The sequence below is a fragment of the Ochlerotatus camptorhynchus genome, unplaced genomic scaffold (genome assembly GCF_037179485.1).
Source record: "Ochlerotatus camptorhynchus isolate MF236.1 unplaced genomic scaffold, CSIRO-AGI_Acam_v1.1 ptg000077l, whole genome shotgun sequence".
NCBI classification, from domain to species: domain Eukaryota; kingdom Metazoa; phylum Arthropoda; class Insecta; order Diptera; family Culicidae; genus Ochlerotatus; species Ochlerotatus camptorhynchus.
Window position 1 is genome coordinate 2,788,119 of NW_027040567.1, and position 27,644 is coordinate 2,815,762.

Consider the following 27,644-nt stretch of genomic DNA (forward strand, 5'->3'; position numbering starts at 1 on the left):
TATTTGAGATAAAGACAGAGACAGGATGCGGAGGGCCCGCTTAGGGGGAGCGTAACCCATGTTATGGCTTCCATTTATTAAATAGTTCAGATAGGCTGGAAATGATAGGTTCATGGTGAGAAAATGTGCCCGTTCACTGATCATTGCAACGTTGATGATTTCCTATAGTGACACATATCACCTTCTTAATGCTTCAGTATGCCTCAAACGATTAATTCTTAGTTGTTAATAGAACTTCCTTGATGAAATCGGCTGCTTCATGCAGACTGAGCAATTCTGATTATAGTGTCAGATTTGTTCTGTATACAGAGGAACTGGGAGGGCTTATTAGAAACTTATCACCAATAAAATAATGATCTTCTAGTAAATTTTGCATTTTATTTTATTTAAGCATATTATTTTTGTTACAGTCAATTTGCATTAGCATATGATACAAGAGATTTAATATTACTTGCTCGTTTTCGCGTAAAATAATCAATATTTATCTTACTTGTAATTACCTTTGAAAGTTTTTTTTTTTAAGTTTTTTTTTTGTGATCTGATAATTTACCCAGTTTGGTTAGAAGTTTCGAAGCTAACGCATGTCCACAGGCCTAATAGAAAGATAGGCAGAACAAGTGTATCATTAAGAATGGTTGCATGCAGGGTTGCTTCCACTCACTTGCTATAGATGAGTGATTTTCGGAGTTTTGAATTCGTTAGATGTTGTAATGGAGATTTGTGCTGTTGGATGCGGGTGGAGATTGGAGGGCGGGTGTTTGATGCATAGAGCCTTTCAATTTCGCTTTCAGAGTGTCGCAGTCAGCGGTTTTATGATTCGTGAGCGATCGCGATTCGTAGAATCGTTGATTGTGACTGCAAGTGGATTTGACGGGTTTTGTGTTTCGGACGCTTGTTTTTGGCCTTTTCTTGTGTCTAACATGTGCAGAGTATCATTATAACGTCTACTGGTTTTGAGATTCCTGGTGGCGTGAAATATATTTGTGAGAATATCTTTTTGAGATTTTAACAGTCACGTTTTGTTTGTAGTTTATATTTTATTTATTCATGTAATTATCGTAAATAAAAGTTATTCAATAATAGATAGTTCATCCATATATTCGTACTTTGACGCGAAGCGCTGTGGATTATGAGATGCTCGATGACCCTGGAGGGATCGATTTTGCTTACTGAGCAGAAAATCATAGATTTAACCCCAAGCTCTTCAACAGCACAATAAATCGCCACCATCATGTGTATATTTGATATTAAACATTTACCTTGGAAACTATTTGCATATCAAGCGAAAACGTAGTCCTGTATTGTCGCGAAGCGTTATGGTTCTGAGATGCTCGATGACCCTGGAGGGATCGTTTTTGCTTACTGAGCAGAAAATTATGGGTTTAATCCCAAGCTCTCCGTCATGACTCTTAAAATTCATTATCACTAAACAAAATTAATATGTTCTTTCGATAGCCGGCTATCGAGAGATTAAATAAACAACAAATAAACAATACATACTTTTGGTTGCATCGCCAACTTGAGGTGAATCCTAACCGAATACCCTACCCAACCCTCCAACTCCGTAGCACTTATGAGGGTGTCGCTAAGTCGGTGGCCTCTCGTTAAGTAAGTACTACATCAACATTTCCTTCCTTATCCCTAGTTATGGTAAAGATGGGCGTGGCCGGGAATAGCGACAGTCATGCTTCTGTTACTCTTGTTTAGATTGGAACCAATGTTTACTCCTCAGCATTATTCCTGAAAGTAGTCTAACTGAGAATTTCAGAAGAGACGTGAGTGTCGCTAGTATCCAATCTACGAAGTATATCATAACAACGCTAACGCTAACGCTAACGTATACATAAGACAACGTTCACTTATCCACTTGCATCGGAGGAGTTCGGTTTTCCTGGGTCTGGCCTTTCAATTTGATACCAATATTAGAAACACATGGCAAACATACTTTTGAATATAAAAACCAATAAATGATCCATAAAATATTGGAAAACGTTCCATTAAAAACATCCAAATGATCCATAAAACATCGAAGAAAATCCTTAAAAAAGTGTGAATGATCCATAAAAAATATCAATATGATCCATATTTTATGTAAAATTTATCAACACAATTCTAAAAATGTACCGCTAAATTTCTAAAGAATGAGCATTGAAATTGTACGAATTACCCATAAGCATATTTAGCAATTGATCCATAACACATTCAGCAGTGAACCTTAAACTAAAGAAAGTGATCCATAAAACATCATGTTTGCGCACTTAAAAATATAGCCATGTTCGTATTAATGAAAGCAACTTCCTCAGAGCAGTCTCGTTTTGGGCAGCTTTAAGCTGAAATAGGTTTTATTAAACTAATATAAACTCTAAACCAATCTTAACGCTTATAATAAAACCTAATTCAGCTTCAATCTGTCCAAAATGAGACTGCTCTGAGGAGGTTGCTTTCATAATTCCGAACATTCTTGAAGAACAACATCGGATATAACCTCAAAATGTCAGAGGGATCAACACCACAATTCAGTGAAGTACAGAACAGCGATCGAAACTGTACGCTTTGTTAAGGCCATGACCACGTAGATGATATGGTCCAGTGTGATGTCTGCGATGTCTGCACCCATTATAGTTGTGCTGGTATAACAACAACTGTAAAGTAGGTTCCGTAGACGTGCTTGAAGTGCACAAATATGCTGAAGGTGCCGAAAGGAACCAAGAAGTTTGTCCCAAATAAACCACCTCGCAGAAAGAATAGTGCGAGGAGTGATGCCGGATCCGAATCTGGAAAAGGAAGTACCAATGAGGTCAGCCTGGAGGAATCCCTATTTAGACCTGTTGCAGCAGGAGAAAAGTGCAAAGGAGAAAACGCTGGACGAAGAGAAATTCCTCCATGAAAAGCGATAGGAGGCTGAGCGGAATATTTTTCAAACCGAGAGTTATCTTCCTGCACTCTTTCAACAAAATTTGGCTGGATTTAGGATTTAGGGATTCAATTATTATTTTAGTTAAGCACGCAAACGATGTATACTGAGCTACTTACTAGTTACTTAGGGTAAATCAAGTATATAGCGTTTAGGAACAAATTGTAGGTTAGCAGATTTTAGTATCAAATTGTAGTATCTAGATTAAGCAAATATAACCCTATATAAATTCAATATTTTCACGAATTCCACCTCCAACTAACCTACTTTAGCAGCTACATAGTTCACTACAGATCACTATAATTTAATTAAACGATAGGTATAGTAAAAAAATTAGGCAATTGACTTAATTTAGCTGTAAAACGTGTTCTAGATGGTTTGGAATTGTACCTTCTTTTCCTCTTTTTTCTCGTTCTTACTCCGACCTATCTAAACTCACAGTTCCGTTGAACCGTTCCAAAGGAAGCTTCTTAAGAATATTATTATAGAATCTTCTTTTGGAAGCCAATTCTAGACGCTTGCCCGTCGCTTCGCACCTCTACCTAAAATACATGGGCAGGATAGTAAATCTAAATAGATATGCAGAGGAGCAATTTTTCAAGGTTTATGGATCAAAATTTTAAATAATAGTGTCCAAATCATGAATAATCTACTTCTAATTTATGGATCATGCCTGTATTTTTATATGCGCACACTTGATTTTTTATGGATCACTTTCTTTAGCTTAAGGTTCATTGCTGAATGAGTTATGGATCAATTGCAATATGTTTATGGGTAATTCGTACAATGAATCATTCTTTAGAAATTTAGTGGTACACTTTAACAATTGTGTTGCTACATTTCACATAAGATATTGATAACATTGATATTTTTTATGGATCATCCACACTTTTTTAAGGATTTTCTCCGATGTTTTATGGATCATTTGGATGTTTTTAATGGAACGTTTTTCAATATTTTATGGATCGTTTTATCAATTCTAAAGGTGCATGCTTAGGGCTGCCGAAACACATCTTCTCAAAAAAGAGGCATTTCAACGTCTAACCGTAGCAGAAAATCCTGTAAATCGAGCTAAATCCTACACAGCCCTTGAAAGCTTATCACGCATCCACTCATCACTCTCCGTTAGCTCGTTTGCTTATCTCACATGCATCGATTTTCGTTCCAATCTCCACACAGAGGGTGTTGTTATCGCTAAATAGATTTAGCAATTTTCACAGTTGACAGCCATCTCACACCATGATGTCCCACGCACGCTGGCAGCATCGGTTGTTGTAGGTGAGTCGAAACATTTTCCTGGGAAACGGAACGATTCTCTCCTCGAACAGCTTGAATCTCTGTTGGCTTACAGGAAATCGGAAGGAGCCGGAAATATGTGTGTATGTCAATGGCAAAAACAGCGACGCGTGGATGCGACAGAACGAATGCTGGAACCGAAGCTGAATGTGTTGCGGCGGAAAATTGAATGTGATTTAACCTGAGTTGGTTTACGGGATTTGCCAAGATTGACGAAGGTTCCGGGTGATAAAGTTATTCCGTGGAGCATTTTCAACGATCAGAAAAATCTCCCTTCAGTGAACGAGAAAAACTTTGCTTGATTCTTTAAATTTAAAGTTTATTTTTGCAGAGGCCCCGAACCGAATGCTTGAATTCTTCGGAATGCCAAACGGCTTCCAACCCCAAACTGTTTAGAAGCTTCTAATTGATAATTAAGCGAAAGATCTCCCACCGTCTTTGGTTCGCTGCCGGGGGCTCGCTTCACCGTACCACCTTAATTACTTAAATCTTTATTCCATTCCATTTCTACCACACTATTGGGTGCTACAGGTAGGTATCTCCGTTCCCGTGGTGTTTTTTCTGCACGCAACTAATCCTACCATAACCACCGCTCGCTGCCAGAACCGAGCATAAAAAAGTTTATAAACATCTCGGCAAATCAACACAGATTCGATTCACCCTGCCGCGCCCGGGTTGGATTAGTGGAACTCCCGTAGAGCGTGCTCCCCATCGACCGGCGCTTGGCTGACTATGGTGGAACAGGTGCAGGCGAAGGAATGAAAATTAAGAAAAAGAAAATATAATCTCATCCAAACCGTCCGCCAGCTTAGAACTCAGTAAAATAATTCACATACCACATTGCGGTTACGCTGATGATGGGCAAGCAATAGAATAAACACTTGGACTTTCCGGTTCCCACAGTGGGTGGTAGAGAAGCTGTAAACTGATTGTTTTCATTATCCGGTTGGATTGCTCTATCACCTCTGAATGTGAAAAGCGGAGTCGTATGATAAAGGGATTTTGTTTAAAAGTTGATTGTTTTGCCATTCCCACTCACCTATCAGAAATGTAATACTTTGTGTTGATCAAATAAAGTTTTTCGCTAAGCGTGACTGCCTTTTAGTGAATCTCACTCCAACGGGCCTGGGTTTAATCCCAGTCGGTGCCATCGGGATTTTCTGAGGCATAACATCTCTGATCACGCCTTCCTTCGGAATAGAAATAAAGCCGTTGGTCCCCGGTTCATGAGTTGATGAGTCGATAGGTAGGGTCCAGGTGTGGGAGCTGCCTCCCTGGCGTCGGTAGCATTGGTGCTCAGCACGGAAAACAAGATCGACGGAAAACAAATCAAAGGAAAAAAAAAAAGGTTGGACGAGATTACCACTTCCATCTTATGAAACACGATCTTTGTTAATAAATTTAGATGGTCTGGAAAAACGATTGGTGATTGGACCTAGATTGCGGAACAGAGACCGAAGTTAAATATCCGTTCCCCCGAGGAAACTGAAGTGCCCCAGGGATCCGTCATAGCGGTTATGCTATTCCTGGTGGCAATGAACGGGGTGTTCAGCCGACTGCCCAAAAACGTGCACGTAATCGTCTATGCCGATGACATACTCATCGTCGTAACGGGACGAACGACTAAACGGACCAGGAATATTGCCCAAGCAGCTGTCTCCGCCGTCTGCAGGTGGGCGCTTTCTGTTGGTTTCCAGCTCTCCGCTCCAAAGAGTGTACGGTGCCATATCTGCCACTCGGGCCATCTGATTCGGGGACCACCGATCACCATCCAGGACCATCCAATTCCGCTTAAGAAAACAGTACGTGTTCTGGGGGTAGTTCTGGATCGGACTCTAAGTTTCGACCAGCACTTCAGATCGGTGAAAGAAAACTGTCGTAGCCGCATCAACATCGTCAGGACAATCTCCCGCCCGCACCGCTCCAGTAACCGCGAGATCCGCCTTCGTGTCGCCCGGGATGTTATCGACAGTCGACTTTTCTACGGCATTGAAATTACCTGCTTAGCCACCGAGAAGCGGAACCGCATCCTCGCTCGGTATACAATACCTACGTACGCATCGTATCCGGCCTTCTACCTTCCACGCCTGCAGACGCTGCTTGTGTGGAAATCGGAGTCCTCCCTTTCCGCTAGCGATCTGCTGCAGCTACTGCTACGAAAGCCGCTGCTCTCGCTGCTAAGACATCCGGGAATGATAGGGTCTTTCTCCTCAACGAGGGGAACAGAGCCCTTCGCACTGCAGCCAACCTTGACCTCCCCCCGGTGGCCAGGGTCCACTGGCATGGAGAGAAAAGTTGGCGATCTAACGTTATCAAAATAGATAAGCAGATTAAGAGAGGATTCCAAGCCGGAGATAACTCTGTAGCGTTGAAGCGTTCAGTTGCAGAACTTTTTGGGTCGGTCTATCCGGGGTACGTTCATCGCTTTACGGACGGATCGCGATCACGGGCTGGAGTGGGACTCGGAGTGGCAGGACCAAACTCCGCAACAAGTCAAAGTCTACCGGAGGAGTGTTCCGTTTTTTTCCGCAGAAGCCGCTGCTATTCTTGATGCAGCCATCACTCCTGCAGATCAACCGATCCTTGTGGTAACGGACTCACACTGCGTCATCCAGGCGCTGGAAGCCGAAGCCCCGAGCCACCCCTTTTTTTTTTTTTTTTTTTTTTTTTTATACAGGGGGGAATCTGCTCCCAGACACCTGAGAAGATAACTCAGGGTGTGGGGATGGGAGAAGTAGCTCTCCCGACCCACTAAACCTTACCCTGTGCTCTAGACCCTTGCCCTCCCCGGAACCGCCCGAAGGCATTACGTCATGGGAGGGGGCCGGTTGCGCTATGGCGCATCACTAAGTGTTGTGTCAGACATGACACTCGCTACTGCACAGTGAGCAGCTGTGCAGGGCCTTCCTCTTGTTGCTCGCTGTTCGTTGTTCGCCTGAGTTCTAGAGCAGACGTGATAGCCAGCCAACTGTCCAGGGCCCATACAGGACAGATGTGACCGCTTACCAGCTGCGTGTGCTAAGCACTCTAAGAACCCGGCGTCACTCCTGCCTTTGCACAACGAGGGTTTGTGCAGGGCTTCTCAACCTCCTCTTGTTGTTCGCTGTTCGTTGTTCGCCTCGGTTCCAAGCAGACGTGATAGCCAGCCAACTGTCCAACAGGGTAGCTTAGGACAGATGTGACCGCTTACCAGCTGCTTGTGCTAAGCACTAAGAACCCGGCGTCTTTCCTGCCTTTGCACAACGAGGGTTTGTGCAGGGCTTCTCTGCGGTAGTTCGTTTAGCCGCAATATCTCTCCCTTGGGTTCGATAATTAACGTTTCCAGGGCACACCACGAGGAGGCGAACTACTTCATGCCCCCGAGCCACCCCTGTATACAAGCCATTACACGATATGCCCCACCCTCAACCGTTTTTACGTGGATTCCCGGGCACTGCGGTGTTCCTGGAAGTGAGGCTGCGGACAGGCTGGCGGGATCTGGTCCATCTGGTCCCCGCTTCATCAGGAACGTACCACTCCTAGAGGCGAATATTATCATGGAAGTCTGGCAGGAGGAATGGTTTCAGTCACGGACCACTTTCCTGAGAAAGATCAAAGAAACCGTACGACCCTGGCTAGACAGCCACAAGTACAAGGACCAACGGATCATTTCAAGACTCCGGACCGGCCATGCGAGGATTTCCCACAATTTTAGTGGGACACCCTTCCACAAGATTTGTCCAATCTGCAGCATCCCTGCTTCGGTGGAACACGTGCTGTGTGTCTGCCCAGAGTTTCAGAGGTTACGCGAACAACACCGACTCCCAGAGAACATCAGGGAGCTACTTGGCAACGACCCCTCGACGCTGGCTGCGCTTATTGCTTTCTTGAAGGATGCCCACCTGTACAACCAAATCTAGCACTCTCGTCGTTGGCTGCGCTGTCCGTGTTCTTCCACCTTCCTATTTTCCTGCCGTCGGGGTATCTCTGCCGGACTGGGGCACTGTCTCTTACGGTGGAGCTCTACCTTGTTCGTGCATCCATTCCTCACCACAGTCCCGATGTAGCCGCAGGGAGGGTGCGAGTGGGCTAGTCGGTCTGCCCCGTCAGTATTCCCCGACCGGTTACGGCTTGCTTTAGGTGCTTCGGTCAGGGCCATGTGGCCCGTGACTGTAAGAACACCGACAGGAGCAAGCTTTGCAGATGGTGGGGCTCGGAGGGCCATAAGGCGCGAGGTTGCCAAAAGCCGCCGAGGTGCACTATATGCGCGGAGAAGGGGAATACCCCTACCAACCACATGACAGGTGGACCACGCTGCCCGGGGTCCAAGAGCAATGCTGCTAAGGCAAAGAGCAATGCTCAACCATGTTCGAGGTAGCGCAGTTGAACCTGAACCACTGTTCGGCTGCCCAGCAACTGCTGTGGCAACGGCAGTGGGATGGGGAGCGGATGTCGCAATCATCTCTGACCCGTACCGCGTCCCAACCGGCAACGGGGATTGGGTCACGGACGCGTCGGGGATGGCGGCGATATGCACGATGGGGAGCTTCCCCATTCGTAGTCGTGTCCAACTCGAGCGAGGGATTCGTGATCGCCAGGGTTAATGGAGTATACTTAAGTAGCTGCTATGCTCCGCCCCGGTACTTGTCGGCCTAAGACCGGTGGTCATTGCGGGCGACTTTAACACATGGGCGGTAGAGTGGGGTAGCCACCACACCAACCAGAGAGGACGCATCCTACTGGAGGCAATGGCCAAGCTGGACGTTGTACTATCCAACACCGGCTCGGTTAGTACCTACAGAAGGAATGGTGCAGAATCCGTCATCGACGTGACATACTGCAGCCCGAGTTTGGAGGGCAACCTACACTGGAGGGTCGATGAGGGTTACACTCATAGTGACCATCAGGCGATTCGGTACAGTGTGGGGCCAGGTGAGAGGCGAGTGGCAGGAGGAAATTCTTCCTGCGCTCGAGGCTGGCGGACGTCGTTCTTCGAGGAGGAGGTCTTCGGCGAAGCACTGAGGCGGGAGCGAATAACCCCGGATCTGACGGGGGAAGAACTAGTAGCAGCACTGACAAGGGCGTGCGATACAACCATGCCTAGGAGAGCCTATCCCAGGCATGACCATAGACCGGTGTACTGGTGGAGCGAGTCGATTGCTATCCTCAGGGCGTCTTGCCTCCAGGCGAGAAGGAGGATGCAACGAGCTCGTACGACTGAATCTCGCGAGGAACGCCGCGTCACTCTCCGAGCGGCTAAGGCAGCCCTCAATAAAGAGATCGCCAGACGCAAGCGCGCGTGCTTTGACAGCCTATGCCAAAGCGCCAACACGAACCCATGGGGGGATGCTTACAAAGTGGTCATGGCAAAGACCCGCGGCGTGACGGCACCCCCGGAGAGATCACCAGCGGTACTGGTTCCGATCGTTGGGTTCCTGTTCCCGCGTAGGGACGTAGACTCCTGGCCGCGGATCCCAGGCGCGGATCAGGGAGAAGTGTCTAAAATGACGAACAGTGAACTTGGCGGTATTGCCAGGTCGCTGGTGGTGGGCAAGGCCCCGTGGCTCTGAGGGCGGCCGTTGCGGAAAATCCAGACATGTTCCGTTCTGTTTTTCAGACTTGTCTGGACGTAGGCGTCTTACCAGACGCGTGGAAGCGGCAGAAGCTGGTGCTGCTTCCGAAGCCAGGAAAACCCCCTGGGGACCCGTCAGCATACAGACCCATCTGTTTGCTGGACACCACTGTCCTCAACAGGCTGTCGGCCTACACCGAAGGTGTAGACGGCCTGTCAAGCAGCCAGTACGGGTTCCAAAAGGGCAGATCCACGGTGGACGCCATCCGCGACGTCATCCTGACGGCAGAGGTGGTCCATCGGAAACGAAGGGGCATTCGCTACTGCGCGGTGCTAACCTTAGACGTGAAGAACGCGTTAAACAGTGCGTGCTGGGGGGCGATAGCCCGCTCGCTACACCAGCTTCAAATTCCCGGAGGGCTGTATAAGATTCTGGAAAGCTACACAGAAGATGGCGAAAAATGCGTTAAAGTCACCGGAGGTGTGCCACAAGGCTCCATCCTGGGCCCGGTGTTATGGAACGTCATGTACAATGGACTGTTGAGGATAAAAATTCCGGTAGGCGTGAAAATTGTAGGTTTTGCCGACGATGTCACGCTGGTAGTCTGCGGGGAATCCCTCGAGGAGGTAGAGCTGACAGCGGCCCACTGCGTCAGGCTTGTGGAGGAATGGATGAGAACCAGGAAACTGGAGCTCGCCCATCACAAGACGGAAGTGGTCGTAGTAAACAATCGCATGTCAGTACAGCATGCGACGTTGACAGTCGGCGGAAGCACAATTAGGTCTGTGCGCTCTTTAAAACTCTTGGGGGTCATGCTCGACGATAAGCTCAGCTTTGGCTGCCACGTTGAGTACGCCTGCAAGAGAGCGTCTATGGCTGTGGGGGCATTATCCCGTATGATGTCAAACAGCTCGGCAGTGAATGCCAGTAAGCGCAGGCTCCTCGCTGGGGTCGTAGTATCTATCCTCAGATACGGCGGCCCTGCGTGGGCTGCGGTACTGGATATTGACTGCCACAGGCAGAAATTAGAGAGTACACACAGGCTAATGTGCTTAAGGGTGGCCAGTGCATACCGCACTATCTCGAGAGAGGCCGTCTGTGTCATAGCAGGGATGATGCCAATCGGCCTTATCATTAAGGAGGATGCGGCGTGCTATGACGCGAGGACCGTTCGAGGGGTGCGCAACAACGCGCGAGCGGTGTCGATTGCGAGATGGCAGTCGGAGTGGGAAAACTCCACAAAGGGGAGGTGGACTTACCGCTTGATACCTTCCGTATCAAGCTGGGTCAACAGGCGCCATGGGGAAGTAAACTTCCACCTGACACAGTTCCTGTCAGGCCATGGCTGCTTTAGGAGCTATCTGCATAGGTTCGGACATGCAAGTACTCCCATCTGCCCCACTTGTGCTGGTGTCGAGGAGACCGCCGAATACGTCGTGTTTGCCTGTCCACGTTTCGAGCCAGTATCGGGCGCTTTGCTAGCGATATGCTAGCGATATGCGGAGCGGATACCAGTCCGGATAACATCGTTCATAGGATGTGAGGTACCACCGAGAACTGGAGCGCGGTGGTGACTGCGGTCACCCACATAGTTTCGGTATTACAACGACAGTGGCGAGCCGAGCAGCAGTTACCTACTGCCCGACCAGATCGTTAGAGTATTGCTAGAGAGGCGCCATAGCGCTACAGCGGCCCCTCCCACGAAGTAATGCCTTCGGGCGGTTCCGGGGAGGTCAAGGGCCAAGCGCACAGGGTAAGGTTTAGTGGGTCGGGAGTGAAATGCTCCCATCCCCACACCCTGAGTTCCTTCTCAGGTGTCTGTGAGCAAATTCCCCCCTGTATAAAAAAAAAGTTCCGATGTAACTCCCATTTTACATTAAGTTTTTTTTTTAAATGTTGTCTCAGAGTCAGTTTTACGTTACGTTAATGTTAGACTGAAACGTTTCCTTAGAAGCAGGCCCTAAGCCTGGCCTTCTGCTATCAAATGTGATGAACTAGCCTACGGCTAAAAATCACAAAAATAAAGAAAAAAAAAAATAAATAAAGGAAAGAAGAAGAAGAGATAATACCATTGAAGTAAAGAGTTGCAGAATCGCCGTCAACATCAATACTTACTGAGCATGTAACCATATATCTGCTTTTCTTTCATAAGGGCCAATGCCGCAAACGTAAATAATAAATTTTCGGCGAATTTCTCGAGAATGAAAATCCACCCAAGTAAATCACAACGTTGATTGTGTAGAACGAGAGTCCTCCTATCCGATAGAATTGGTGGCTTACATTGATTGAAATTTACGAAAGAAGCCATTGTTTATGTTTTCAACATTGGTCCTTATGAAAGCTCAGTGTCGATATCGATTCTAAAACTGAATATAAAATCGATCTTCGGAAATATCGAAAGAAAAAAAAATCGATTCGAGGAAAATCGAATTTTTTTTCTTTGTAGGGGAAATGGCTCGAATGTTGGCCTATGGATCTAAGATTGGGCCCATTACTATAAATCTGCTATTTATCAATTTTATCTAGATGAACGCGTCATTGGGAAGGTACTAATGGATATTTTTGGTTGCTATTGAAAATTTAGTCGATTGCTGAATTTTTGTATGGGCCCAAATTAGGGGTATTTAGGCCGACATTCCATCAAAATTTGAATTACGCTTTATAATCTACTATTAGACGAACTATTCCGCTTCTTGTTATTTTAGTCTATGTACCAGGATTTGTGTTCCCGTAAGTCGGAACAAACACCGTTCTTTTCAGTTGCTGACTTAGCAGCTTTAAAGCTGTAGGAGGATCGCCAAAACGAGCACGCAGCATCCTAGAAGCAACAACGGTACGGAGAGGAACTCGTATGGAGGCGGGTTTGCTCTGGCGTAAAAACAACGTAAACTTCCCGGATAGCTTTCAAATGGCGGTAAGCAGGTTGAGAGGTTTGGAGAAACGGTTGGCAAAAGATCCAGAGCTGCGCAGAAGAGTGAACGAGCAAATCGAGAGCTACGAACAGAAGCAGTACGTCTGTAAGGTGTCGTCGGAAGAGCTGGAGAAAACGAACCCTGAGCGAGTCTGGTTCCTTCCGTTAGGGGTGGTAACGAACCCCAAGAAACCGAACAAAATCAGAATGGTGTGGGATGCTGCTGCAAAGGTCGGTGGTGTTTCATTGAACGACATGCTGCTAAAGGGTCCGGATCTTCTCGTATCACTCGTGGAAGTTTTGCTACGATTCAGGGAAGGCAAGATTGCGGTGTGCTCCGATATCCGCGAAATGTTCCTGAGAATCCTGATTAGGGAGGCAGACAAGTGGTCGCAGTGCTTCTTATGGCGTAGCAGTCCAGAGGATGAAGTGCAGGTCTACGTAATCAATGTAGCGATGTTTGGGGCAACCAGCTCTCCGTGCACGGCACAGTTCGTTAAGAACAAAAATGCTCTCGACTACCCGGAACTATATCCCAGAGCAGTAGACGCGATCATCAAGAACCACTACGTGGATGACTTCCTCGACAGTGTCAACTCGGTGGAGGAAGCAGTACAGCTTGTCAAACAAGTGCAATTCATCCACGCAGCAGCAGGCTTTGAATTCGGCAAAATCCTGTCTAACTCGCAGGATGTGCTCGATCGTCTAGGGGAGACTGAATCATCAGCCTGCACGTCGCTGAACCTAGATAAGGATGAAGTCTACGAACGCGTCTTAGGAGTGGTGTGGGTCCCTTCGGTGGATCATTTCACCTTCGATCAGACAGGGCTCAAGGAAGTATTGGGCAGCAACGGGGTGGTTCCAACGAAAAGGCAAGTTCTACGGACCGTGATGAAGCTGTACGATCCGTTGGGATTCGTTGCGCACTTCGTCGTACAAGGCAAAATCCTAATGCAAGAGATCTGGCGAACGGGTACCAACTGGGACGAGCCCATAGAAGAGCAGCTACACGATCTATGGAATAGATGGATCGAACTATACGAGACAATCAATGAAGTGGAAGTTCCTCGTTGCTTTTTCGGGAATCTTCTGCCGAAGGAAGTTGACGAAATAGAAATCCACGTGTTCACGGATGCTAGTGTCACAGCATGTGCATGCGTAGTATACTTGCGATTGTCGGTCAACGGAGGTAGCTGGTATTCGTTGGTAGCAGCAAAGACTAAAGTCGCACCAGTTCGAGCGCTCTCAATTCCTCGCCTGGAACTTCAGGCTGCCATGATGGGATCACGTTTGCTGCAAAACGTTTGTTCGGCGCTCACTCTCAACATTCGGAAGCGTTTTCTATGGACGGACTCAGCTACTGTTCTGGCGTGGCTTCGATCGGACAGCCGCCGATACCATCAGTTCGTATCTTTTCGGGTTGGTGAAATTCTTTCGCTCACGAATGTGGATGAATGGCATTACGTACCCTCAAAGCTCAACGTGGCTGACGATGCCACCAAGTGGAATTCGGGGCCATCGTTCGATCCAGATAACCGTTGGTTTCAAGGCCCACCATTCCTACGAGATACAAAAGAGCAGTGGCCAAGAGAATCAGCAGTATTAGTGGCCGAAACGGATGCGGCAAGTGAAGAACTTCGTATGGTAGCCGTACATCAAACGGCTGACGAGGTAGTTGTCGTTGAACGCTTTTCGAGATGGAGTCGTCTAGTGGAAGCAAACTATGTACGGAGAAAGTCGACGGCAAGGCCTCGATCGAGATGATTTCGTGAAAGCAAAGGAGACACTTTGGCGCCAGGCTCAAGCGCAGGCGTATTCGGAGGAGGTTCACGAGCTAACAAATGGTCACAGCGCTGGAAAACGAAGTTCACTGCACTCGCTGGTTCCATTTTTGGATGAAAACGGGGTCGTTCGGGTAGGAGGTCGAATCGGATGCGCACCGCACATTCCATACGCGGCGAAACATCCCGTTGTGCTGCCAAGAGATCATCGTATCACTTTCCTTTTGGTGGATTCCTTTCACCAACGGTTCCTGCATGCCAACGGAGAAACAGTCTGTAATGAACTACGGCAGGAGTTCTACATACCCAACCTTCGGGTGCTGGTACGAAAAGTTAGCCGAAGTTGTCAGCACTGCAAGGTCAAGAAAGCAGTTCCTGTGCCACCACTGATGGGGCCACTGCCGAGGGTACGCCTAACACCATTTATTCGGCCGTTCACGTACGTCGGCGTGGATTACATGGGGCCTTTCGAAGTCAAAGTGGGTCGCAGCGTGGTGAAAAGGTGGATCTGTCTATTCACCTGTCTCACTATACGGGCTGTCCACCTAGAGCTGGTCCACAGTCTTTTATCGATCGCCTGCGTTATGGCGTTCAGGAGATTTGTAGCCAGACGGGGAGCACCGTTGGAGGTATTTTCGGACAATGGCACAAACTTTGTTGGTGCCAATTGCCAGTTATTAGAGGAGAAACAGAGGATCCAGAACATCATCGAGGACTGCGCCGCCACATTCACCAATGCAAATACCAAGTGGCATTTCAACGTTCCGGCAGCTCCGCACATGGGAGGACCATGGGAGCGTATGGTCAAGTCCGTGAAGGTGGCGATGAAGGCTATTCTGGATAGTCCACGACATCCGAGCGACGAGGTGTTGGAGACGATTATGTTGGATGCGGAAGCTATTGTCAACTCCCGTCCACTGACCTACGTTCCCTTGGAAGCACCAGACGAAGAGGCACTCACGCCAAACCACTTTCTGCTGTACGGATCAACCGGCATCAAGCAACCAGCAACCGATCCTGTAAACGGAAACATCCTGCGAGACAGCTGGAAGCTTGCGCAGCACATCGTGGATGAATTCTGGCGCAGATGGGTGCGGGAATATCTCCCGATGCTAACGAGGCGAACGAAATGGTTCGAGGCGGTAAAGCCGCTGGAACCTGGCGATCTAGTCGTGATAGTCGACGAGCATTCGAGGAATCGATGGGAGCGTGGACGTATTTTGGAGACCTTTCCGGACAAATCCGGGCAGGTGAGGCGTGCTATGGTGCAGACAGCTAGGGGAGTGTTCGCTAGACCTGCGGTGAAGCTAGCAGTTCTGGACGTTAAGTGCAACGACAAGAGGACAGAAAAAGTCGCTGCGGATACGGAAGTGGTTCACGGGTCGGGGAATGTCGCCGATACCCCTCGTTGCGGCGAGTTGTTGGTGAACCAACTGACCGAACCCTCGCGAGCGAAACGCCAATGCCGGATAAAGTGAACGGAATGACAGAGGTAGTAAACAATACATAGACATCGAATAGTGAGCAGCTTTGAATTGTTTTGCACTTCTGCATAAGTTCTTTGTAAATTTAGTTAAGTGAATTGAATATCCGTAGGTTTTAAGTGAGTTTATTAGTTATAAGTAATTGATTATTAATAGATTTTTTATACAGATCGCTAATTATTAAAAGTCCGCTATAATAGTGCCACGCAGTGAGTGGAAAATTAATGATTACGAGGTATGTTACCTGAAAATTAATACTTACCCTATTGTCATTCAATTGTTAACCTAATGTTAATAATGTGTAGAATTGTCCTAAACTGATATAAATCACTTTTACAACGCTTCAAAATTCTCAAGTGAGGGTGACTATTGTTGGCAACCTATTTTTAATAGGCAACCTTGCCGGCAACTCGAAATCAGCTACATTGTGTACTGCGTATGAATCATTTCAATAAAAACCGAGCAAAAGCTTCAAGTTTTCTCAGTCGTAAAAATCTAATCAGAAGGAAGCTGAAGGACTAATCGTTTGAATACATCCAGCGAAGTGTTTTGGTAAGAAAATCCAGTGAAAACGGTCACTGGGGGAGGTAGCTCATCGATTCTTCCGGTTCGCCTCCTAGCATCGTGCTATAAGGTACCAGGCGATAACCAGGGTAGTTGATCGATAGCTCGATGACATCATTTCGTTGGCGTCTGCAATGGGAAATTCTCATAGCAGGCGTTGACGATGGGACGTTGCGAGTTGTTGAATAGCAACTATCGTGGTAACTCACCGATTACCTGTCGATCTGCCAAATTTGGAAAGACGTCTGCATTGAATTGTCTCATATAATAATATTCCGCCCACTATATCACAAGAAATTGCGAGTAGCTGAGTGGAATGGAGATAAGTTAAGCATTGGGTACAGGACCAAGTCTCCCCTGGGTGGTGCCAAAAGATGAGCGCAATAGAATCATCAAGTTGCCATAAGGCACGGAATGAGACTATTGCATGGCTGCGTAGTCAAAGTCTTCCATTCGTTAGTCATTTCAGGTGGATTAGAACAGGTTTGGATTTTTCAGATATAAGATACATTCATACCATTGGCATTTGGTATTTGAGATAAAGACAGAGACAGGATGCGGAGGGCCCGCTTAGGGGGAGCGTAACCCATGTTATGGCTTCCATTTATTAAATAGTTCAGATAGGCTGGAAATGATAGGTTCATGGTGAGAAAATGTACCATATGGTGCCCGTTCACTGATCATTGCAACGTTGATGATTTCCTATAGTGACACATATCACCTTCTTAATGCTTCAGTATGCCTCAAACGATTAATTCTTAGTTGTTAATAGAACTTCCTTGATGAAATCGGCTGCTTCATGCAGACTGAGCAATTCTGATTATAGTGTCAGATTTGTTCTGTATACAGAGGAACTGGGAGGGCTTATTAGAAACTTATCACCAATAAAATAATGATCTTCTAGTAAATTTTGCATTTAATTTTATTAATATTTTATTTTATTTAAGCATATTATTTTTGTTACAGTCAATTTGCATTAGCATATGATACAAGAGATTTAATATTACTTGCTCGTTTTCGCGTAAAATAATCAATATTTATCTTACTTGTAATTACCTTTGAAAGTTTTTTTTTTAAGTTTTTTTTTTTTGTGATCTGAAAATTTACCCAGTTTGGTTAGAAGTTTCGAAGCTAACGCATGTCCACAGGCCTAATAGAAAGATAGGCAGAACAAGTGTATCATTAAGAATGGTTGCATGCAGGGTTGCTTCCACTCACTTGCTATAGATGGGTGATTTTCGGAGTTTTGAATTCGTTAGATGTTGTAATGGAGATTTGTGCTGTTGGATGCGGGTGGAGATTGGAGGGCGGGTGTTTGATGCATAGAGCCTGTCAATTTCGCTTTCAGAGTGTCGCAGTCAGCGGTTTTATGATTCGTGAGCGCTCGCGATTCGTAGAATCGTTGATTGTGACTGCAAGTGGATTTGAAGGGTTTTGTGTTTCGGACGCTTGTTTTTGGCCTTTTCTTGTGTCTAACATGTGCAGAGTATCATTATAACGTCTACTGGTTTTGAGATTCCTGGTGGCGTGAAATATATTTGTGAGAATATCTTTTTGAGATTTTAACAGTCACGTTTTGTTTGTAGTTTATATTTTATTTATTCATGTAATTATCGTAAATAATAGTTATTCAATAATAGATAGTTCATCCATATATTCGTACTTTGACGCGAAGCGCTGTGGATTATGAGATGCTCGATGACCCTGGAGGGATCGATTTTGCTTACTGAGCAGAAAATCATAGATTTAACCCCAAGCTCTTCAACAGCACAATAAATCGCCACCATCATGTGTATATTTGATATTAAACATTAACCTTGGAAACTATTTGCATATCAAGCGAAAACGTAGTCCTGTATTGTCGCGAAGCGTTATGGTTCTGAGATGCTCGATGACCCTGGAGGGATCGTTTTTGCTTACTGAGCAGAAAATTATGGGTTTAATCCCAAGCTCTCCGTCATGACTCTTAAAATTCATTATCACTAAACAAAATTAATATGTTCTTTCGATAGCCGGCTATCGAGAGATTAAATAAACAACAAATAAACAATACATACTTTTGGTTGCATCGCCAACTTGAGGTGAATCCTAACCGAATACCCTACCCAACCCTCCAACTCCGTAGCACTTATGAGGGTGTCGCTAAGTCGGTGGCCTCTCGTTAAGTAAGTACTACATCAACATTTCCTTCCTTATCCCTAGTTATGGTAAAGATGGGCGTGGCCGGGAATAGCGACAGTCATGCTTCTGTTACTCTTGTTTAGATTGGAACCAATGTTTACTCCTCAGCATTATTCCTGAAAGTAGTCTAACTGAGAATTTCAGAAGATACGTGAGTGTCGCTAGTATCCAATCTACGAAGTATATCATAACAACGCTAACGCTAACGCTAAATCCAGTGAAAACGGTCACTGCCTGCCGAAGCCGCCATCAATCCTAGTTTAAACGCCAATTTCATTTGATATTTTCCGAAGAAAGCATAATGCAAAAAACCACTTCCCACTGTTGAAAGAAGAGCTAGATCACCCATCGACCTAGATTTCCACTTTTAATTTCACACTTCTGCCGCTGAAACATTTCAATTAGAGAATCGGACGGAAACTTTCCTTGGGTTCTGGTTAGTTCTTGTACAGTTTCCTTCTATAGTTTTGGTTTCTCCCGTCCTGACTGGCAGTTTCCCGGTAGTTTTCCTCTCTGTGTAGTTAGTCAATTCCCAATTTTATCGCTTCGCGTGGTTGCAATTGTGAAAGAAACGGCTATGAATGGAACATGGCCGCTTGGTGATGGAGTTTCCCCTCTCACGGCAGAAACCGGTGCGAATAAGTGGAAGCAAATTTAAAAAGTTTTTCTCCAAAGGTGTGTTTGATAAGGGCAGAAAGTTCTGTCCGTGTTCGGTTGGCTTTGGATAAGAGATAACTTTCACAATCGGTTTCATAGAAAAAAAAAGAACTGAACTTCAACTGGGAGTGAATTAATGGAAGGATTCTAAGCAAATCAAATCAAATTCCGTCTGTTCGGTATCTTCAAAGCCATGTCTCTTCATTATATAGATTTCCCACTGTAGCAAAATGGAATAGCATACTCTTCGTCGGATTCAATATTCCACAGACCAATCCACCAGCCGCAGGACGCTATTCGCATAAATTTCACAAAATTAATTCCGCTTCCAATCAGTTCAATTTGCAGCACCCATCTACAAGCCACCAACCAACCAGCCGAAGAGAATACCAGAGTCAGCAGAGGAACCGGAAACACAAACATCGGAAACAGCTGCTCAAAAACATCGGCAGCCACGGGCTCTGATGCGGTGAATAAAAAATGTGTGTGTGTGTGTGAGGAATGGAGAAAGCCAAGGCTTCGACAAACAGTTGAAACAAGCGATCGAAAGAAAAAAAGCCACCACTTGACTGTTATGTAACAAATTACCGCACATAAAGTTTCGCGTTCGCATTCTTTGGTGGCGTTGCGGTGGTGGAGCCTATCGTTGCTGTCCTCCAGGACAGAGTTACCAGATTGAGAAGGAAACGAGCGAGAGTTATATGGTAACCCTTGAAAAAGACGATGCAAGTGTTTAATTCGTTCCATCCGTTCCAACACCGCTTGTATCGATACCGAGAAAGCACCGGGACCGGGACAGCAAAACACGTATCCCATGGAGTTGCGAGATATTTTTCAGCTTCCGCATGATGATAATGACATCGGTGGCATTCGTAGGTCGGAACCGGCAGCCAGCGAGCGAAAACAAGTGAAAAAGTCACACCCCACGGTTGAGTTGTTGTCAGCCAGGGTCAAACTGAGTCACGGACTACGATTTTTCCCTTATTGAACCATCCTGGCCGTTGCGATCCTGTTCGCAAGTTCCCCACACCGCATCTAAATAGTGCCGGCAGATAGGTAGGTCGCATATGACAAAGTGCACCCAGCTGAGCTGAGGGCTGCTGTGCCTCTTCCGTGGAAAGGAAAAACTTTACTCCTCCGTATGAGTAACGCGTTTTCGCACCTTCTTCTGTTGGAGTTTTCCTCCGCCGCCGCGATGGGTACCGGATGATAACAGAAGGTAGGAACAAACAACAGGACACGTGTTGAGAGGAAGAAGGTACTAATCCAATATATTATAAAACACGCGCGTGTGACAATGACAAGTGATCACGTACTTTTGCTCCAAAGGAAGTTCCCGTGCTACTCACGGCTGCTATAACTCACATCTCTCGGAGGAAAGCTGCTGCCTAGTAGACAAGCGTACAGTCAGTGTGGTGAGGAGAAAAAAAAGAAGGTAAAAGATAGATAAGTGCTAGAGGAAGTTGGTTGCGGATGTTTGGTGAGTGGCGGGAGGAAGCTATTTAGAAGAAACAAACGAGGGAACTTGTTCACTTTGCTTGTTGATAATAGTGTCATTTGGTGTGGTAGGTTGGTGAGTTTTGCTGGGTGCCTTTTCGACTCTGCGCTAGCGATGTTGATACTGATGATGATGGCAGCAAATTGCCTAAACGAGTTTTCTCATCATCTAATTTTTCAATTGCGGGAAATCTTTCCGCTGTGAGTTTGATCTGATTGTTGTTTTAGTGGACTTGAAGTTAGGCTTCGGGTTGAATTTTCTCGAAATATTAGATCACAGGAGCTTTTTTGAAATTCAACAACTTCGTCTTTGTTTTGAAATAAATAGTTTACATGTTTGTAGGATTAAAGTATGCTTGTTGCAATCCATCACAGGGTGTTGAATCCACAGTGCATCAATAAATTTACCGTTCAGCTGACCGTATATTTTAGAGAATCATAAATTATAAGCATAGCATTGATATTATTTAATTTATTTGTGATTTAGATTGGTTTAGAGCTCCTTATAAAAAAAAACCTTGTGCATCCACTACGTAGTTCTTTGTTTAAAAATTCGTTTATTTGTCCTGGCTCATTTGCTGTAGCTTTGCGGAGCCGATATTCATTGTTTGGATTACAAAATTTCTTAAAACTAACGTTAGTAAAGCAGGGCCGATTACTCGTGGCTATCTCGAGGTTAGGTATAATAAATTTAAACAAATGGATGGCAGGGTAGGGATTGAGAACACAAATTTTGGAAAGCAATGTGCTCTTGATCTCGAACTAAGCGTCATACTGATGAAAAACAGACATGGGGGTTAAACTGATGCAACATTTGAAATGATCGCTCCACAGTGCTCAAACGGTTCCAAATTGGGTCCTGATTAGCCTCCCATAATTTGAACTCATTTAGTAAGAAACTGACTTGGAACAAACCATTCGAAGTTTATATGGAAACTACTATGGAAAAAATTATAATTTCGCTTCATATGTACCTCAAAATTTATCAATTTACTCTGCTTTGGAAAATGATAGCTCCGCTTGTTGAAAATTTCTTCAGCTACAACTTTGTTAGAGACCCCAAGCAACTCACTTGTCATAAACCGGATTACATAACTTATATATGACAATCTCAGCTGTGAAAATTTACATCTAGTCACTCATATTCAACTCATTTATAGCAAAAAAAAGCGCAAGAGGTGGGATCTATATATAACATATGTCAAGTTATATATGATTGACTTGCGCCACTAATGTATGACTATAACGCAACTACTGTTTTGAAGATGTTCTAAATGGATTCAATTCTTCCAACGAATGGCATTTGTTCATTTTTCCATCATCATTATTAATTTTACTGTGCGAATAAAGTGTATAAACTGAGATTCCGTACTCTAAACATTTTGTCCGTTTGAAAATTCATGGTGAATCTTTACATTCTTCTTCTTCTTTTAAACTCAGTGACTCTTAGAAAAAGCTTTTTGCAATAAATTGAATTGCACAAAAAAATCTGTATAAAATTCCCCAATTTCGAAAACATAACATTTTTAGCAAAACAAATAGAATCTCATTTTTTTTTCGATTATCATACTTGTCTCTTCTACACAACGTGAATGGGATGTTGAAAGCACAACTGAAAGTTTTTTTTTTTCATTCTATATTTTGCTTCATCGGTCAGCCATATTGCAGTGCAATTTGTAGAAATCATCTAGAAATGAAATAATTGTTATCAAAACAGGAACATTACTTGTATCATATATTGAAATTATAATTCGGTATTGCAACTCTCAATTACATATGTGTTATAACATTTATAACTGATTGTATTTGATGAAAACTTCCTAGCCTTATATACAACATGTTTTCATATGTTATTTTTGGAAGCATGAGTAGAACTGAAATAGAGCTTAATAATGACATGTTATAAATAATTTATAGTCAAGATGTATTCATGTTTGCTCATGTTTCTAAAACTGACATATGAAAACATGTTGTATATAAGGCTAGCAAGTTTTCACCAAATACAATCAATTATAAATGGGTTATAAACAGGTAATTGAGTCAAGCAATACCGAATTATAACTTCAAGATAACAAGTGCCTGTCAGAAAGGATGAATACTTCACAATTAACAATATACCAGGTTTAAAACAAGATGTTTTCTAAGCAATCAATATATAACATATTTACAAATGGGATTTGTTACATTTTTCATGAACGATGTTGCAAGTGTTACTTGGGACCACTTTTCGATCAAACGTAAGAAACAAAAGTTTATTAATGATTAATGATTCAAGTCACTGATGTCTTATGATTATGCTCCATCAAATTTTCAGCAGGCAACCCTGGTGTTTTGGCGCGTAGAATAGAGGACAAAAATCATGGCTACTATGTCACTCTGCAGAATACAGTGTTGCCTACAATACAGTTGCTTGATCATGCCATAAGATTATGAATCTCTTAAATAATTAATAACTATTTAGTTTGACGCTTGGCTGAAAAACGATCTTCTGCTGAGAAAATTTTCCATAAGAATAGCAAAAGAACTTGTTAGCAGTATAATATGGAAAAAGGCTAGAAGACAATGAACAAATTGTTTGGTTTTCACATAGTCATTTCCATATGAACTTCGAATGGTTTGTGCCAAGCCAGTTTGTTATCAAATGAGTTTAAACTTTCGGTGGAAAATCAGGACCATATTTGGAACCATTTGAGCACTGTGGAGAGAACATTTCAAATTTTGCATTAGCCTAATGGGCCGATGGGCAACTATCAACTTCGGAGAACACAAGATGGCACTAACTACTAAATTCTCAGATCTATCCGTTTAAAAAACACATAAATTAAATTCCAATAGTCGAGATCGCGGCTCGCCAAGATGTCTCTAACGCGCATAGGTTGTTTTCCTCGGGCCTTGAGGGATGCGGATAACTCAGATCTAGCAACACAATGGAAGGTGCATGACCAAAACACATGGTCGATCTCGTGATAACCACTACCACAAGCGCACAAATTGCTGCCTGCGAGCCCGATACGAAATAAATGTCCCAACAATCAATTCAGAGTCACAAATCAGCATATATATGGACTAAATGCTTTATAATAGTGTACAATGCTGAATAAAACGGGTTGTCAAATTATGAGTTGAAAAAAACCTCATTGAAATCGATATTCCACTGTTTGCTCTGATTTGATTACTATAGGGGAAATGGATGTAATGTCAGCCTAAATGCCCCTAATTTGAGCCCATATATAAATTCAGCAATCTACTAAATTTTCAATACCGACCAAAAATATCCATTAGTACCGTCCCAATGACGTGTTCATCTAGATAAATAGCAGATTTTTAGCAATGGGCCCAATATTAGATCCATAGGCCAACAATAGAGCCATTTCTCCTACTTACTAAAAGCTATACAAACGATGACTGTCTTCCTGATTCAACACAAGAAGTTTGATCTGATAACATGCTGAATAAGTGTAATTTGCACATACATTGACGCTTTAATTTGACTGGTTTCAATTGATTTAATTACATGCTTTATTATACGAATTTCTAGCTCAATTAAAGTCTGGAACGCGCAAAAATTTGTCAACTTCAAATTGGTGTATTTCTGTTAATAATGCATAAAAAAACCTGAAATGATGCATTTGAAAGTTGAGTGTATAAACAATGGCTGCTATGATGAGTTTTCACCGTTTGCTCTCCATTTTTCAAATTGACGTCCAAGCAAAAGGAGCAGCGTGTCAAAACTTTGCTCGCGCAGCAAGAGAATCCGACGTTCTCACACGCCAAGTTGGCAGAATTGCTGGATGTGTCCAAATCGACCGTGACAAACGACGAAGAAGGTGGCGGTGAAATATAAGCGGAATCCTAACCTCTCCATCCGGGACGTCGCTGGCAAGCTCAATGTCTCCCATAATACTGTGCAGTGGGCCAAGAAACGAGCCGGGTTGTCGACGTTTAAAAAGGTGAAGATGGCAAACCGAGATTACAAACAAAACACGTCGACAAAGAAGCGGTCCCAAAAGCTGTATACGAATCTGCTCACAAAGTTCGACTGTGTCGTCATGGACGACAAAACTTATGTGAAGGCGGATTTCAAGCAGCTTCCGGGACAGGAGTTTTATACCGCATCAAGAAAAGGGAAGGTGGCTGAAATTTTCAAAACCATCAAACTATCGAAGTTCTCGATAAAAATATCTTGTCTGGCAGGCCATATGCACGTGTGGTCTAAAAAGCGGCATTTAAATTACTACGGGAGCCATCAATCAAGAGATTTACATACAGGAGTGCCTGGAAAACCGACTGCTACTATTCCTAAAGCGACATAATAGACCTGTGCTGTTCTGGCCGGACTTGGCGAGCTGCCACTATGGGAAAAAAGGCAATCGAGTGGTACGATGCGAACAACGTGGTTGTGGTACCCAAAGACCACAACCCTCCAAACAGCCCAGAACTCCACCCTATCGAACGGTATTAAGCCTTGGTCAAACGAAATCTTAAAAAAAAAAAACTAATAAATCCATGGAAAACGAGCAGCAGTTTAAATCTAACTGGCGTTCGGCGGCGAATAAGGTCGATGAGGACACTGTGCAAAATTTAATGGAAGGGTCCCAAGTAACACACAAAACTTTTTTTAAACAAGAATTCGACGGCATGTTCTATAAGTGTATAATAAGTGATGCAGAAAATATCCCGAGCTTTGAAAGAGCTCTGTAAATGATTTCTGACTACTTCTAAGATTTTTTTTACCATTCAAAATGATCGTATTTGACTTTGATCCTTGAAAGTTATATAAATGTGCATCTTACTTTTATAATACCACAACAAAACATGAAAAGATGCTAGATCGGTTGTCATAAAGGAGTTGAAATGATAATTCAGATGCCGCTTCCAGTACTTGTCAAAACATCTTTATGACGAACCAAATGCATTTTCTCTAAAATATGATTATACTGCCATTGACGAAGAACATCATAGATAGTAAGTCTAAGTTAGTCATCTTTCAAAATTAGTCTAGTTAGGAAGGTTGAAACCTATCACCTCTTCTATCATCCATTTGAACCAGTGTTCGAATCCCATGCTCATTTTTTTTTTAAATTATGGTTTATTTATTGGTTATTATGATGTTTTTCAAAACATGCTATAAGACCATGATCTACTTTACAAGCTCCTCTCACTTGGTTTTCTGCCATGCGTGAGAACTTGACGGTTATTAAACAAAATTTTACCAAGAAGCGGAGTTGGTCTACTAGACAAGTTTCAAACCGAGTACGCTGAATACCTGATTTCGAATCCCATGCTCGGTTATGTCTTATTTTTGTTTTGGAGAATACTTTTTGGCCATTTAATTTTATTGGTTATCGCGATGTTTTCAAAACATGTTATATGACTATTGATTTGTTTTATAACGCCTCAAAACTTGCGCTTTTTCAGTTGTATAAAAGTATGAAATGAAGTATTTTCAAATCAACTTAGAAACGCATATATGTTTTAAAGCAGTATTTTAAGCACCTTTATTACAAGTTCTGTTGCTTGGGGCTTAAGCGGAAGGCACGGTAGTTCGAATTTGGCAAATCTAAAGAATAATCGAACATTTTTTCCTTTAAATATATAAACTAAACTACCAAAAGAAAAAATAAAAAGATTTTTGTGATATGAATTTTGACTGAAAGAAACGATTTTTTTGTCGACCAATTTTTGCGCGTTCCAGTCTTTATTAGATTCCATTGCATTGCTTAACAATATTGCTGAATAATGGTGAATACAGAATAGCTCTTATACCACTATGCGTCCATGTTTAAATTGTATGCTTTGTAAATGCTTTACAAACGACGTATTCATTCATTATTCCACAACACTGTTTCAGGCTTAGAAACAAACCGAAATTGGTAGCAAAGTGGTTGCCGTTTCCGCTTTCCAAGTTGAAGGTCGCGTGTTCAGCCCCAATCTCTACCCTTTTTTGAGTTATTTTCTACGCCTTATTAATTTAAATTGTAATCATAGAACGTCAATCTATCCAGCGGGACAAACTTAACGAATTTCAAAGTTGATACGTGTTTTGAAATGTACCAATAGCGTACCATAGCGTACCTTCAAGGATTTTGAACGTACCTCAAAGTTTACCGGAAAACCCGTGTCCAGCTGGATAGACATACGATTGCAGCAATGACCAAGTCGGTCGACCAGATTTCTACGGAAATGTGACGTACCAAATGCGTACTTTACGAATCTGTAATTCATGTTTAACGTACCTCTTATTTTCACTTAAATGATTATACTGAACTTTTTGAATCGGTTTATATATGAATTCTGGGCACGGAATTGGATTTCTCGTAAAGTTTTAGCCCGATTTCATTCAAAAAACATTATACTTAAGATCACTCTAGCTAATTTGAGGACCAAAAACAGTTTTATTTGCATCCCTTTAACATATACTAATTTCGAACAAATCCGTTCATTTCATGAATAATTATGGAGACGCATGGTGCTGCTTGGAAACCTCCATCATGAGAAATGCCTTGATTACTTTCTGATCGGTTATGATCATCGTAACTAACTGAAATTCACTTTCTGATGTTCATGAACACTTTTTTTCCAGGAATATCAAGGAATAATTTCTGAAAGAAATCTGATCATTTGATCAGGTTTTCTCATCGAAAAAATGGAATTTTTAATAATGTTCGAAATTAGTACCTATATGATAAAGGGATGCAAATAAAAAAAAACTGTTTTGGTCCTCAAATTAGCTAGAATGCACTTAAGTATAATGTTTTTTATATGAATTCGGGCTAAAATATTACGAGGAATCCAATTCTGAATTCA

The 27,644-nt window shown here is 43.6% G+C and overlaps 1 protein-coding gene across 1 annotated transcript; it reads left to right on the forward strand.

The window, feature by feature from the left end:
* The first annotated feature begins 14,396 nt into the window (after positions 1 to 14,396).
* Positions 14,397 to 15,932, forward strand: LOC135697659 (uncharacterized). Its single transcript, XM_065217434.1, has one exon. The coding sequence runs from the start codon at positions 14,397 to 14,399 to the stop codon at positions 15,930 to 15,932; it is 1,536 nt and encodes a 511-aa protein (XP_065073506.1).
* Positions 15,933 to 27,644: the final 11,712 nt, after the last annotated feature.